At 48.6% G+C, this 16,507-nt stretch overlaps 1 protein-coding gene across 2 annotated transcripts in view; it reads right to left on the bottom strand.

Moving 5' to 3' along the window:
• PGBD5 (piggyBac transposable element derived 5) overlaps window positions 1–16,507 on the bottom strand; it is a 106,960-nt gene that overhangs the window by 7,242 nt on the left and 83,211 nt on the right. For both annotated transcript variants that reach the window (XM_025448511.2, XM_025448512.2), the window contains exons 4-5: window positions 4,902–5,082; window positions 1,568–1,765 (exon numbers count right to left, since the gene is read on the bottom strand). In XM_025448511.2, coding sequence (XP_025304296.1) covers window positions 1,568–1,765; window positions 4,902–5,082 — 379 coding nt within the window. The remainder of the gene's footprint in view (window positions 1–1,567; window positions 1,766–4,901; window positions 5,083–16,507) is intronic.

Raw genomic sequence — 16,507 nt, 5'->3', positions numbered from 1 at the left:
CCTGGGGGTACTTTCCAGAGGTGCTGCCAGAGGGGCCAGGGCATACTCCCTGGGGTTTTTAAGGGAGTCTAAGATTTGAGACTTTGTGATTTTTAAAAAAATATTTTATTTATTTGAGAGACAGGGAGAGAATGAGCATGAGCAGGGGTGTAGGGGGGCAGAGGTAGAAGTAGACTGACTGCTAAGCAGGGAACCCAATATGGGGCTCGATTCCAGGACCCTGAAATAGTGACCTGAGCCGAAGGCAGATGCTAACAGACTGAGCCACCCAGGCGCCCCAGGACTTTGTGGTTTATAATAGAGTACTTTAGAAATGGAAACTATAACCGAAGGAAACACAAATACCAAATTTTGGCCTATTTAAAAAAATCAACCCTACCCATTTTCTCTTTCTCATCAATAGCCTCCTTGCTGGTTCCCTTGGTGATGGATTTAAGGCTCCCAACCCTAGAGATTGGGGTTTTAAGGTTTTGCCATCTTAAACTGTATTGCATAATTTACAATTTGTCATGCACAATTTAGTGGGAGGCAGCTCCTACCCGAACAGCTCTTCCCGAACATTCTCCTGTGAATGCTTGCCCAGTCACAAGAGTCTAGAAGTTCATTTCAAACTCTTGCCTTCAGCTTGCAAGGTCAATTCCAAACATTTCTTCTAAGTGCCCTTCACACAGCCCTTCCTTGAGAAACTGGCAGCTTTCTGTAACTCTGTAAACCTAGGTCCCATAGGCTTGCATCCCTGGATTGTCATCTCTACTGACATGTAACATAACTTCAGTGTGTGTGCAGGGGGTCAGGGATGGGAATAAATGAATGGCAGGCATTAATTAAGCACACATTGCCCCCCATACATACACCTCACAGATACACACCACACACCCCAGACACACACACACACCACATATATATACATCACATACCACATGCACCACAGACACCACACACACACACACACACATACATACACACACATTATGCATGTACACACCACACACACACAGCCCATGCCCCACATACATGCCCCCCACACCACTCCCACACAACTGAGCCCCTTGCAATGTTCCTTCAGAAGTAAAGAGGAAAGATGTCCTAATATAAAGGAATAGCAGGGATTTTCAAATACACTATGTAACCGTAAATATTTTTGTAAAGTGCCCCATGGTCATTTCCAGCTCCCTTTTCAGCAGTTTAAAAATGTTTCAGCTGTAGTTGCTTTAACTATAGACTGCTGGCTAAGTAAATCCCTTTCTTAGGAGTGGATTTTAAACCCCAAGGAAAATTAAAGACAGAATCACCTGAACATCCAAAAAAAAAAAAAAAAAAACAATGGTTAACCTCTGAGGAAGACACTGAACTGATAAAACAGGTGACATTTTCCTGTCTTGTCAGAACAGATTCTTCAGGGAATCCTGGGTGATCAAGTGATCGAATACACGCCACTCTCGGCGGCCACGCACAAGCCGGGGCACCTGCCAATCCCGTGGTTGCGGCCTCGGCTGAGGATTCGGGGCTACCCGAGAGGAGAGCCGCACAAACCCCACGGCCCCACCGACACCCCGCGGGGCCCCACCTTGCTGCACGGGCGAGTAGGCATTGGTCAGGAAGCGGAAGTGCCCTTTGTTGTACCAGCAGATCAGAGACATGTTCCCCTTCATCTTGATGCGGTGCTGGCCCCGCGCCGGGGCGGTGGCCGGGTTGCTCAGCATGGACGGGGGCAGGCCGGTGCAGTCACTCTTCCTGGAGCTGAGCAGGCCGCAGCAGTAAATCTCTGCGGGGAGAGGGACACAAAGCTGCGGCCACACCGGCGGGGAGGCCCCGTGCTGAAAGGGTGCTGATGCTTGGGGGATGGGTCCTCTGAAGTCCCTGTAGAAGAGACTGTGGCAGTTTGGGGACCTGGATCCCAGACGTGCCGTCTCTCCCTCCCAGTACTTCCATATGTATCTTTACAATTACACGTGAGACCATCACGTGAGCCATCAGCAGTACCAACAGGGGTCTCGTCCTTAGAGCACCCACTATGTGCCAGGCACAGTGCTCAGCATGGGTACCCATCCTTCTATCTGCTTCTAGATACTTCTGCATTCAGGTCATCCTACCCACATTATAGGAGAGGAAGTGCAGCTCCAATAGGCCCCCAAGCTCACGGCTGGAAGGGCAAAGGCAGGGATTAAGCACAGGTCTGTCTGTTATCCAAGTCTGACCACACCATGACCCCTTAACACTCTTGCCAAGATTCAACCAGCCACGGGTCCAGCCCTCTGCTTGCACCCAGGAGCACCCAGAGGCAGTGTGCAAGACGGAGCCCCTGTCCCCTTGGAGGTAAGTTAAATGCAGAGGCAATAATCATTAAGCAATATGCATCCAGCCAGTGTCCTGCCTTTGAACATAAAGCCTCCCGAGGGAGGAGCAACAGTGTGGCCTTTGATGCACAGGAAGGTTCCGAGGCGGAGCAGGAGGGATGGTGAGCACAGTGTGGACAAGGAGGGCTCAGCAAATTCCACCCTGGGCTCAAGGCCTTTCCTGGTCCTCCCCAGCATGGGCCTGCCCCACTGAGTGGGCCACGGGGAGTCTGTTCCTCCCTGTAGCCAGGTCTGGTCTGGATGCCTGGAGGAGACGCGGAGCGGCACTTCTGCCTGAAGTGGCTGGGGACGGTCTCATCCCCAGGGTCTTGGGTCAAAGACTAAAGCTCACTGGAGACTGACACTGATTCATCATGTAACCTGTGCACATGCTTCCCTCATCCCTGCATCTCCACCCCCCCCAGACACCCTGAGGAGCTGCCTCCCTCAGGAGGTTCCCCTTGCTGCTCAAATGGTGCAGAGCAGGACCCCCTGGGTGGCACGGTCCAGTCTTGCTGCTCAAAATAAGAGCACTCTTGGCCACTCACACCTCTGCAGGAACTCCTCCAGCCACTCCAGTCTTGTTATTTAAAAATAAGAAACTATTTTTAGGGGATCCCTGGGTGGCTCAGCGGTTTGGCGCCTGCCTTTGGCCCGGGGCGTGATCCTGGAGTCCCAGGATCGAGTCCCGCGTCGGGCTCCCACATGGAGCCTGCTTCTCCCTCCTCCTATATCTCTGCCTCTCTTTCTCTCTATGTCTATCATAAATAAATAAATAAATAAATCTTAAAAAAAAAAAAAAAGAAACTATTTTTAAAACAGTGGAGAGGATTAGGCGAACAAGGTAAAGTATGTTTTAAGTCATCCACCCAGGGCTCAGCCATCAATACACATGACCAGCCAAAGAGCAGGTACATTTTTATAAGGGGGAAAAAGAAAATTCAAATAGCATCCAAACTTCATGAATCTGCCCCTTCATGAAAACAGCACTTCTTATATAAATGTCTTTTCTGGATGTCTTACAAAGTAGTCTCTGTACACCCACGGAGGGAGAGCCAGACTCTCCGCTACGATGCCCTTCCTCAATCCTGGCTGCCCATGGGAATCCCCTGGGGGGCATCAACCCACACCAGCGCAGCCAGAGTCCCTAGGGGCTGGTGCAAATAGCGTAGGGACAATTGAGAACCATGGCTCTGCACCCACACCGGGACTTGAATGAGCAGGCGAGTGGGGAAGGGAGCCCTGGCTCTCACCACACCCCCTAACATGGGAACCCATCATTCTCCCAAAGTGGCTGGTTAACACACATTAGCGCCAATTTTTTTCCAACTTGACTTCTACAGCCCCTCTTCATATAGTGTTCTCTCTCCACCCTGAGTTCTCCCCATAATTAAACACCAAGCCCAATGGGGCACTGGACCTTGCAGATGAGTAAGACACAGCAGAGCCAGCAGAGCACAGAGTCCAGGGGCTGCTTCCTCATCACTGTGGCTGAGGTCAAGGTCAGAAGCCCTTGGCTCCCCATTACTTGAGAGGATTCTGTTTTAAGGCCAGATGTCTGATCCGTTGCTAAGCAATAGGTCTGCAATTCCAGTGGCTGACATAGCAGACCAGAAGCTTTTTATGTTTCTCCCGAGTGAACAAGATATAAATCCCCAAAATGTAGGACAAAGCAAAAGATATGCAGCTTGCTCTCGGGCTCCCTGACTCAGTCCACATCTTCTAGAGCCCCCATTTCTGTCTTAGCCAGGCTTCCCAATCTTTCAACTGATGAACAAAGCACCTCAGCACCAAGGGATACTAAGAATTTTCTGAGGCCCGCTGCACTGCAGCCTGTATTCATCTACGTAATTCTCCGTGACATCCATGTCAACTGGAGAGGTCACATTATAGGTCTGAAGACTTCAGAGCCTTAGCAGGAGGAGTGTCTAGGTGCTACAGAGCAAATGTCTGTGTTCCCCTCAAATTCCTCTGCTGAAAGCCTAATGCCCAAGACCATGGGATGAGGAGGTGGGGCCTCTGGGAGGGGCCTGGGTCATAAGGGTGGAGCCCTCATGAATGGGAGCAGAGCCCTTATGGACAGGGACCCCAGAGAGCTCCCTGTAGCTTCTGGCATTTCAGGTCTGCAACCTGGAAGAGGCCCTCACCTGACCTACCTGGCGCCCTGATCTTGACTCCCAGCCTCCAGAGCTCTGAGGAATAAATGTCTGCTGCTGATTATAAGCTGCCCAGGCTATGGTATTTTGTTAGAACAGCCCGAATGGACTTAGCCACTAGAAGGCCCCTTCAATGGCCATGGTCTCTCAACCGTGCCCTGGGTAGAGCTTTGCACCAACATGCCACGCATGCCCCCCAGAGCTCAAGCCGGTGGCAGGTGTCCCTTCTGATCTCCAGTGCCCAGCAGGGTCCAGGCATGTGGCAGGATGAAACCATCATGTTCCCCCCTGGCCAAGCAGCCTATAGTGTGTGCTGGTTGCGATGCACCTGCACCCCCCAGACTCCCCTGCCATCAACTTCTCCAGGGGGCAGGGGCCACACTCAGGACCGGCTCACCACACAACAAACCTTGCTTTTCCAGCTCCTCAAACAAGGTCAGGCTGGTAATGCTGGGCCCCGTGAAGATGATGTAGTTCTTGCCAGCTGCGTTCCGGCACAGGCTTCGGGCCACCATGCTGTGGAGCTGAGGCTTATTCTTCAGTGCATCTAGCCCATCAGGACCCCCGCCTTCCTTCAGGTGGACATAAATCTTGAACAGAAATACAAAGGAATCACATGAGCTCATGGAATGTCAGGCTGGGGCCCGAGGTTTTAGAAAGCACAGGCTGCCCTCGCTGGGCCAATACTGGGTGCAAAAGCCACCTCTCCCATGAGCTGCTGGTTCTGCAGCCCTCCCACCCCATTGCCTCCTCAGCCTGTAGAGGCCATGGGGAACTCCCAAGGCCACCATGGAGCCCAGGCAGCTGGTGGCTTGGCAGAACTTTTCGGTTTAGAAACGTCAAGGTAGAGAAGAAAAGGGTCAAACTATTACAAGTAGCGAATCTGGCAGCTAAGGTCAACACAAACACATCCCCCAGTCTGGAGCTTTAATTTACATTAAATAAAAGTTTAAGGCCACCTCACCTGTAAGCTTGTCCATGTCCTTTCCATTTGAATACAGTTGTTGGTTTTTGGGGGGATGGGAGTGGGAGGAGCAGAGGGAGAGAATCTTAACCAGGCTATAAGCTCAGCACAGAGCCTGACATGGGGCTCGATCCCATGACTCCGAGATCATGACCTGAACTGAAACCAAGAGTTGGGCATTTAACCGACTGAGCCACCCAGACACCCCTGAACACAGCTTTCTAACACACAAAGTGCATCTGTATTTACTGTTGCCCTTTATTATTCAGAGTAGCCTTATACAGGCAGAAGAGAAGTCAGGAGCAGGGATTCAAAACTCCCCTGAGTTGCTAGGACCAGCAAAGAGGTTGTACTGGGATTAGCAAGCAAGTTTTACACTCTTTGTCCCAGGAACACCTTCCAGGAACATCACCAAAAGGGAAATCACCGGAAATGGGAATGGATTTGAGAAGAGTCCGGTCCACCCAATGACTGACCAAGTCGTGAAGAATTTGTCATATGGGTACTAACTACTGTTCTCCTTAAGGGATTGGAGTTCTTCTTGTGGAATGTTTTAGGTGCCTTTACGGCAGCATGTCGCAAGCTAATAGTGCTCGCCTGTGCCTGTCAGATGCCCCAGGGACAACAGACACTGGGTCGGCCATGAGGCTACCCCTGACTGTCCTCTGAGACACAGAACTGCAGGCCTGTCCATGCAGACAGCCAATGATGCTCTGCTGTGAAAAACCAACATGGCCCCGGAGAGGACCCAGGCCTGTCCACAATATCCGTCCTTGGTCAGATTACTTCAATCACATGCTAAATACCGTGTCTGATGTTCCTGAGGCAGATGAAGAATCGGTGAATGGGTCTAATTCCAAAAGCAGCTCATCTTCTGAGGGCTAATCCTGTCCCAAACACTCACCTGAGATGTCCTCAGGGAGGACCCTACTTTCTTGCAGCCTGGCAGGCAATGGCTTAATGATATAGAACATCTTTTACATAACGTGGCAGGACTCCATTTCGTTTTGGGATCTCTGTACCTTTCTCACCTCAATTCTCAGAAGAAATCTCTTTGACAGGGATAGAGAAGCCAAGCTTTGCCTGTGTCACACATCACACGTGATTTTGGCTGAGCCAGGACATTTCTCAGAACCTGTCTTCTCTCCTTCAGCAAAGCCCAATTCTTGTGGCCACTACCATGGGTTTCGCACCTAAGGCTGAGATTCATACCTACCTGAAACCCCATCGTACCCATGCTGGGCACTGTGCAGCCTGATATCCACCTTAGAGACAGTTTTGTCCCATGTGTCATTCAAAAGGAAATCCTCCATCCAAACCCCGGGTTCTCACCGGGGAATGGGGTGTGTGTTGTGGGAACCCCTCAGGCCCCAAACCTTGATGACACCCCAGGTGGTTTCCAAAGTCTTCCCTGAGGTATGGGGGCAGTCACTGGCACACTCAGCCCAAAGCAGGCAAAATTTAACAGGACCACATGTAAAATCCCACAACCAAGTTCAAAAAGTAACTGCGTCTGGTATAAGATGCAAGAAATGGGATTGAGCAAGAATAGTTCTAGAAAACAAACATGAAAGCCTTTGGAGATGGTCACTGGATGCCACGACCAGCCAAGTTAATAGGATCCTGGCTTGTTAATAATATGGGTGGTAGGACACCTGGGTGGCTCAGTTGGTTGGGCGTCTGCCTCTGGCTCAGATCTTGATCCTGGGGTCCTGGGATCGAGCCACACATCGGGCTCCCTGCTTGGTAGGAACCCGGTTTCTCCCTCTATGTGCTTGTTCTCTCTCTCTCTGTCAAATAAATAAATAAATGAAACCTTTAAAAAATAATAATAATCTGAGTGGTGACCATGTTATGCTTCTTTGGCCAAACCATGATCAGTTCTTCTGGATGCTACTCTTTACAAGGCACAAGGAGAGGTGTGCTGGGTTGGTGGAGCAGTCTGCTGGGTGGCCATCACAAACAGAAAGGTACTTGCTCCCAGTTCTGGAGGCTGGAAGTCTGAGATCAAGATGCTGCCAGGGCTGGTTTCCCCTGAGGCCTCTCTCCTTGACCTATAGATGGCTGTCCCTCTGTGTGTGTCTGTGTCCTAATCTCCTCTTCTTGGAAGGACACCAGTCATGTTAGATTAGGGCTGACCCCAATGACATCTTTTTAACCTTAATTAATTATCTCTTTAAAGGCCCTATCCTGTAGTACTGGAGGTTAAGACTAAAACACAAGAATTTAAGGGGCACAATTTGGCCCCTAACAGAGGGAGTGGCACTAAGCCTGGGGAAGGAGCATGGAAGGAGTCCAAGAACCTCTTCTTTTGGCAAGAGAGGTGTCTTGTAAAATGATCATTAAGATCTTCCTAAGGCAGAAGCATAGCGACTACATACAAATGGCTAGAAACACTGCGTTCAAGCATCAGAACCCCCACTAGCCCTCAGCACTACCCACAACTGAATGGGTGGCTCAGAGAGATGCAAGGCCAGGTTGAAGGTCTGCACAGCTAATGAGGGCTCAACAGCCACCAAAGTCCCTGTCAATGCTAAGATTCTGAGAGTTCCTCAACGCACTTTAGTGTTTAGCTGGGTCTGAGCTTCAGATGCAGGGGAAACATGTTGGCATCAGAGAGAACAGAGCTGCACACACGCCAACCTCAGATGCCCCAACAAAGCTGCACAGTAGGCAAGGCCCTCTCCTGAAAAGCGTGCAGCCCTCTTTTTTTTTTTTTTTAAAGATTTATTTATTTATTCATCAGAGACAGAGACAGAGTGAGAGAGACAGACAGACAGACAGACAGGCAGAGACATAGGCAGAGGGAGAAGCAGGCTCCACGCAGGGAGCCCAATGTGGGACTCAATCCTGGGACTCCAGGATCACTCCCCGGGCCAAAGGCAGGTGCTAAACTGCTGAGCCACCCAGGGATCCCCAGCATGCAGCCCTCTATTCGTGATGGGATGAGACTGGCGTGAGCAGGTCTGATCCTATGTCAGAACAACACTGCCCTGCTGCAGTTCTGACAGCAAAGGGTTCAGAAAACACTGACTCTCTCCTGGATCTTATAATAGCCTAGAGAGGATCACATGTTTCTAACAGGTTCTTGCCAGAGTGGCTTCCTGGCTGGAGCACTGCGTGAGCCAAAGACTCATCTATGCATTTTCAGCACTAAAGTTAGCCCTCTGGAAGGTGGATTGCCTGGGTTCCTGGCTAACAGGCTTCAAAGCATGACGCACCTTCAAAATGTCATCTCTTTGATTCCCAGACTAGATTCAGTTGCTCTGACCAACGTGCTCTCCCTTTGCTCTCTGGAAGTGCGCACATCGGTGGGGTGGGCCATGGGGTGGCACGCAGGGGCTGCATGGACCTGTCACAGTCCCCCTGGGGTGACACTCAGAATGGAACTAGAGTGCCTGACCAGGGGACAGAGAATCCCTCACACCTGCTGGAGGAACTGGCCACTTCTATTCATTGTGAGACAAGTACCGAAGCACAGAGGCAAGTAGCTGAAGGCAAGAGAGAACTTCCCAGCTCAGACGACCCCTGCCAGGGCAGACATGGCCAACACAGCAGCTCCCAATCACCAGCGATTTGCAACCCTTCCCAGGAACCAAAGCTCCATCCATTGAGATCACCTCAAAAAGCACCTACCCCACTTTCAGGGCCGCAGGTAAGGTGACGCATGCCACCATCAGTACAAATGTCCACATCCCTAGAAACTAGGTGGGGTCGGGGCTATGTGGGACTCTCATGGGTCGTCTGCTTCTGTGGACCCCTCTTAAATTGCATTCTACCAACTGCACTGTCATAAAGACAAATACATTAACATGATATATTAAAGCACTTTCTTCAACTTGAAAAGTGTTTGGTTTTCTTCTCTTCTGATTTAAAGGAAACAAAATCGTTTTCATAATTTCCCTGAAAGTGAAGTTGGTTTTCAACACTGTTCCTACTTTTAAGGGAGAGGTCAGATTCAGGCAGTAAGGCAAGAAACGGGTTCTAATTTGGAAAGAGGGACAAGAAAAGGCAGTGAGGAGGTGGTACTGGGAGGGGGTAGTGTGGAAAAGACACAAATCCAGCTGGGGCCAGGCTGAGTCTAGGGTGCCTGAGAGACACGCAAGCAGAAGCCACAGAGGAAGACCTATGTCGGCAGAGGTCAGGGATGAGGACACCTGGGTAACAGTCAACTGTACACAGGTGCAGTGCAATCCCCAGAGTGGCTGAGATGGATTCCTGGGGGTCACCAGCATCTGGAGCGTGGCCAGACAAGGAACTCCCAGGGAAATATGGAAAGGAAGGGTCAGGGAGGTAGGAAGAGAATGTGAAGAGAGAGGTAAAGAATAAAATGTGTAAATGATCCAGAAAGTCACACAATCTGGCTGAAAAAACCCTAGATGTGGGGTACCTAGGTGGCTCAGTGGTTGAGTGTCTGCTTTTGGCTCAGGTAGTGATCCCAGGGTCCCAGGATCGAGTACTGCATCAGGCTCCCCTCTGCCTATGTCTCTGCCTCTCTCTGTGTCTCTCATGAATAAATAAAATCTTAAAACAAATCAAACTCAGATCTGTTTTTGCTGCATGTCAGTCACCACGAGCTTAGTGGGTTAAACAAGACCCATTTATTAGCTTCCAGTTCTGTGGCTGGAAGTGCAGAAACGGCATGGGTGAGTTTCCCAAGGCTGCAAAGTGTCGGCAGGCCATGTGTCAGCTGGCGCTCGGGATCCTTTCGGGCTCATTCAAGTTGTTCCCTTCTGGCTGCAGGACTGGGCAGGGACTGTCCTCAGCTCCAAGAGGCCACCTGCGTCCCTTATAGTATGGCCCCTCCACCTCCAAAGTCTGAAGTGGAAACCCTCCCTCAGGTTGAATCCCTCCCTTCTATAGTCTCTTTGCCATGAAGGGCCTGTTCCTTTTAAAGGCTCGCCTAATTATGTCGGACCCACCCAGGAAAATTTCCTTTCTAAGATCAATGGATTTAGGACCATAATTTTACCCACGAAATCAAAATTCCTTTGCGGCAATGCCTGGATTCGTGTTTGAGTGAGTAAGTGGGAGAAGGTGTGTGCATACCAGGGGCAGGAACCTTGTGAGCGTCCTAGAGCCGTGCCTACTGCCTGCATATCGCTTCAACAACAGCATTTCTATGGATCTGAAGAATTCTAACACCATAGCTGATAGGTGGAGTGCTGGTGATGATGTCAGCTTGTTACTCGGAAAACAGACTGTTTTCAATGTACAATGTGTGTGGACCAACAGCAACACCATCTTCCCTCCACCCCAACCTCCCATATTGGTGAAAGTAGTAAGCTGGTATGGTCCTTTTTTTTTTTTGTTTAATATTTTATTTATTTATTCATGAGAGAGACAGAGAGAGAGACAGAGACACAGGCAGAGGGAGAAGCAGGTTCCATGCAAAAAGCCTGATGTGGGACTCGATCCTGGGTCTCCAGGATCACACCCTGGGCTGCAGGTGGCGCTAAACTGCTGTGCCACAGGGGCTGCCCTGGTACGGTGCTTTCTATAGGGCAATTCTGTAGCATGATGGAAATCTTAAACACGTGTATGCTATTGCACTGATGAATTCCACTTTTAGGGATTAAACCTAAGGGAACAATCAGAAATGCACTTAAGACCTCATATTTATATAACCATGTATCTCAGAAGTTCTTTTATAATGGCAAAAAAATTAACAACCACCTGGGGCTCCTGGGTGGCTCAGCTGGTTAGGCGTCCGACTTTTGATTTTGGCTCAGGTCATGATCTCAGGGTCATGAGACAACCCCGTATCAGGGTCCGCACTTGGCAGACTCTGCTTTTCTCCTCTCTCTGCCCCTCCCTGTGTTCTCTCACTCTCTTTCAAATAAATCTTAAAAAAAAAAAAATATATATATATATATATAGCAGCAACCTAATTACCTCACATGAAAAGGAGGCTGATTAAAATTCCATCATACCTACCTACTTTTAAGTAGTGCAATTTTTTAAAAGATCATGATCTAGAAAAATTATTTAAGAATATAGTAAAAGGTTCACAATATCCTAAGTGCAATAACTGGATTATATATATATATATACATATTTTTTAAAGATTTTATTTATTTATTTATGAGAGACACAGAGAGACAGATATACAGGCAGAGGGAGAAGCAGGCTCCATCCATGCTAATGCATGCAGAGCCCAATGTGGGACTCAATCCCGGGACTCCAGGATCATACCCTAGGCCGAAGGCAGGCGCTAAACCGCTGAGCCATCCAGGGATCCCCAAAATAACTGGATTATAAAATGGTGTGTGTGTGTGTGTGTGTGTGTGTGTGTGTGTGTTTATATAGATAGATATGTTGACTCTATTCCCCAAGTAGCTATCTCTCTACATTGGAATTACAGATGTTTTGAAATGTTTGCTTTCAGATGCTAAACATAATACAATTTCATCACAAAATGACTAAACGTAATTACAAATGACCTTCCTTATCAGGAGTACTCCAGCACAGGTACATTTGGAACTTGCAGTATTTCTTTCCCAAGACAACCCCGATCTATGTAAGTGGCTGTTAAGAGATGCTGTGTTGGGAACACGTGTGCAGAGGATGATCACTCTCAGGAGGGGCCAGCCTCTCACTCTCCTGGGGGATATATGGTTCCCTCCAAGCCAGTGACATGCAGTCCTTACGGAGCCACCCTGGAGTTGCTGAGTCTGTGTGTGCACATGGGCCTGTCTGGGCACTGGCGTTTCCCCAAATTTTGTCCAGTCTCCTCCCAAGGAGAAGGCACTTGGGTCATTCCAGCACAGGAGCGGGGGAGAGGTATGGAATCAAAGGTCTTCACATTCTTATTAGGAAATCTGGAGGAAGACCGAGGCCACAAGTGACAGTCATCAAAGTCCAAGGGCGGTCCAAATTTGGGGCACTTGTTGCTATAAAATAATGAGTTTATTTTACTCTTTTGCTATATGCAATTTCTTAAGATATTTAAAGTACAACTAACATATAATACTACTATAATATTATATGTAACATACTATATATATTAGTTTCAGGTGTAATAATCATCCCAACAAGATGGTGTAGTCACCATCTGTCACCACAAAAAGTTATTGTAATATTTCTAACTATATTCCCTATGCTGTACTTTTTTCATCCCCATGATTTATTTTATAACTGGAAGTTTATACCCTTTATTTTTTATTTTTAAAAAGATTTTATTTATTCATGAGAGACAGAGAGAGAGAGGAAGAGAGACACAGGCAGAGGGAGAAGCAGGCTCCCTGCAGGGAGCCCGATGTGGGACTCGATTCCAGGACCCCGGGATCATGCCCTGCGCTGAAGGCAGATGCTCAACCACTGAGCCACCCAGGTGTCTCAGGTTTGTATCTTTTAATCCCCCTCACCTATTTCTCCTATCCCCCCAGCCCCCTCCCCTCTGGTGTGAGTTTATTTTTAAAGTGAATATAAAATAGGATCTACATTTAAATAAGTAACATAAAAAATTACTTCAAGAGTCCACAACATCAAAAAAAAAAAAAAAAGTCCACAACAAGGGGCACAATTTAGGAGGAACTGTTAGCCGGGCAGTCAGAACCTGGCCAAGGAGGGCTCAGCCTGACAGGTGCTGATGGTCGCCTTGGTCTAATATCCCACTGGTCTGGGTTGGCTTTGACTGAATTAGTTCAGCTGGTCAAAGATGTCAATTTGTACCCCTTAGCTAAATGAATAAATCTATGAATCTATGAATCTATGAAAAAATCATAGCCTCCAATAGAATCTTATCCCAACTCTACCATTGCTACAACTACAGCAGACACACAAACGAATTTTGAAAGCCTGCCCTAGGGATCAGTAATCCGAGAAAGGCAGCATTGCTGGACATTCACACACACGCTCACACTCTGTGCCGCTCACACTCTGTGCCGGGTGCTCTGTAAGAGCCTCAGGAAGACAGTGCTGAAGGAAACACCCTTCCCTTAGATGTGTAATTGCTGGCTGGTGTGCCTTCCAAAAAGTCCTGTCTCACCTTACACATATCTAGAGAGAGCATCCTTGCACTAAAACAGTCCCACAGGGCATCATCCACCCCTGGGGAATATGGAATTTGCTGCAGAAAACTTTACTATCTGAGCCACAAGCTTGTCTGACAAGTGTCTGTAGGGCAGAAAAATGTATCTTTTCATTGCCAAGCTTTACACTTTTCCTTAAAAAAAGTTTTTCTTGCTCCTATGATTTATTAACTTTTAAATATGTAGATTTGGAAGAATAGGAAGGAAAATTAATATACAGCATTACACTTTGCCCCAGAACATTACAATTAATGTTGCATATTTTTTGCTTAAAGATTTCTTATTTATTTATTCATGAGAGACACAGAGAGAGGCAGAGATACAAGCAGAGAGGGAGAAGCAGGCTCCCTGCGGGGAGCCCGATATGGGACTTGATCCCAGGACTCTGGAATCATGACCTGAGCCAATGGCAGACCCTCAACCACTGAGCCCCCCAGGTGCCCCATGTTGCATATTTTATACTGACATGACAACAGAACGTATCTTAGGAAATACAGATTATAATAGTAATCCCTGGGGGGACCTAGGCAACACACGACTATTAAAGCCCATTTCTGCAATGCTCCCAAGACCTGGAGAGGTGGGACCTAGCTCACCTGCCCCGCCCCACCCACCTTCTGGAAAGAACATTGATGACAGCTGCAGTAACGGCCAGATGAAGAACTCTTTAAATGCACCGACAGGGGATCCCTGGGTGGCTCAGCAGTTTAGCGACTGCCTTTGGCCCAGGGCATGATCCTGGAGTCCCGGGATCAACTCCCACGTCAGGCTCCCTGCATGGAGCCTGCTTCTCTGTCTGCCTGTGTCTCTGCCTCTCTCTCTGTGTCTCTCATGAACAAATAAATAAAATCTTAAAAAAAAAAAATGCACCGACAAAGCTGTCTCAAGCTGTCACTAGGGTTTTGGCACTCTTCCTGTCTCGAGGAAAATCAGGTTCAGAGATGCAGGTCTAGACCACTGGACCTACTTCTCTTTCAGAGCAGAATGGAACAGAGAATTTCCCTGTTTCTTTTTTTCTCTTTTTTTTTAATTTCCCTGTTTCTGTTGTGCCCGTCTGAGCAGGGCACCTCTGGGGACGGGGAAGTCACTCATCATCAGGACCTGTGATCCTCAACTCGAAGCAGGTGGACAGTGCAGGAAGCAAGTGGACGGTGGCATCCTCGCAGTGGGGAAGCAATGCGGGAGTGCAGGGTCTGAGCTCCCTGAAATTAGGCAGGTGAGCCCATGGTGATGTGGGAGGCTGTCTGCTAGGGCGTCTCAGGGGCGGCCACTTGTGAGAGCTGTAATGTGTAAGCAACGTTCACCTGCCACAAGAGGAACGGAGTATGCCACAAGGAGATGGTGAAGGCATCACATCGTGCTGGGCTCGGTGCGCGTGGGCTCTGCTGTTCACTAGCCAGTGAGATTTGGGGCAAGTTACTTAATTGCTCTGGGCTGTGGTTTCCTCATTTGCAAGGATCATTATACTCTATGTACCTCACAAGGCCATTGTCTGTGACACCTGTGCATGTAAAGGTGATTTTCTTTTAATAGCAAAGCTCTATGCCTAGGCTGTAGCCTCTAGACACACATGTGGCTGTTTTAATTTAATCAAAATTAAGTAAAATGAAAAATTCAAATCGTCAGTCATACCAGTTATATTTCAACACTTAGCAGTCACATGGGCTAGTGGTAATGGAAAGTTCTGGACACCACTGCTTTATGCCATCCTTGGCTTATGAACCCAATTATTTCCAGCAAAGTCTGCAAACCACCATCTCATCGCCATGCCGACTCCTGCCGCCAATCTTCTTTCACGTTGCCTCTTACCTTGCCCATGGGCCAGGGCAGGCTCATGTGCCATGGCTCTTCTCATCTCTAGCTAAACCTTCAGCAGGACTGACCCTGGCAAGAACCTTGCTTTTTTTCATTCCAAAGTTCCAATCTTGGTGAGGCGCGGCAGAGGGATGGGTGGCAGCATTCTGCGGGCTCTTGGCATCCACTCGCATCACAGCCGTTGTAGATTCTTAGTTCCCTGGGGAGAAGGCCAGGGTTCCATCTGGTCCAGTCAGTGCCTGACTCACTTAATACTTTACTGTCCCCTCTGAATCCCTCCGTGGTAAGGAGGGCTGGACACTTCCACTCTACAGACTGCAGACAGAATTAGTTCTCAGCTACTTGCTCCAAGACACTCAGAGATGATGTGACAGATGTCTTGTACCCCAGCCAACTCTATCCTGTGACATAACCACATCCAACATACCAGGATGGATGCCTGCGTCCCCACCATGTACAATTAAACAGATGGACGAAGGCCCCCCGTCCTGCCCAGGTTTTGACTCCATAAGCAAAATCCACTCTAGTTAATTAATCCCACTCTGATCCTCACATTTCAAGCTAATCCAGTTAGTTCTAGGTCAGGAGCAAAAGATTTCATTCACTTAGAATTTAAAAAAGATTAAAAATCAAATAAGGACAAACACCAGTGCCAATTCCTCAAGTTCTTTCCAACATAAAAAGTAGGTCTCAGATAAGGGAGACTGTGACAACTGGTGCTAAAACATCAATCAAACACCAACCATGATGGGTAAGAAATGGATACGTGGTTTGTCTACAGTGAGGAAAATTTGCTCACACAGCCCGGTGGTTAGGAGGGTGGGCTGTAGGGTGAGAAAGGCTGCATTTCATCCCAGCTCTGTCATGTCACTTTACGGCTGGCACTCTGGCCAGGAGGCTCCCCTCTCTGTGCCTCAGGTCCTCGCAGTGGAAAGGGCAGGAGCATTGCCTCCATCCTAACACTGCAGTGAGGAGAAAATGAGTAACGCATGGGAAATGCCCAAGCATGGAGCCTGGCACATAGCAGGCTCTCCACCGATGCCAATCTCCCTGTTCTGAACCCCAGACAAAGCTGTCGTGAATCCACAGGTCAGGCTGAAAGGAAGTGAGGTGCTTTTAGATCAGGTCCTCCCCCAAAAACATGGGGTGCAGGGACCCCATTTACAGAACCCCTCACAGATGCACACCTGGGCTCTGCCTGGA

This window comes from Canis lupus, chromosome 4 (genome assembly GCF_003254725.2).
Source record: "Canis lupus dingo isolate Sandy chromosome 4, ASM325472v2, whole genome shotgun sequence".
NCBI lineage: Eukaryota > Metazoa > Chordata > Mammalia > Carnivora > Canidae > Canis > Canis lupus.
The sequence above is the reverse complement of the archived record's forward strand: the minus strand, read 5'-3'. Positions and strand labels throughout refer to the sequence as shown.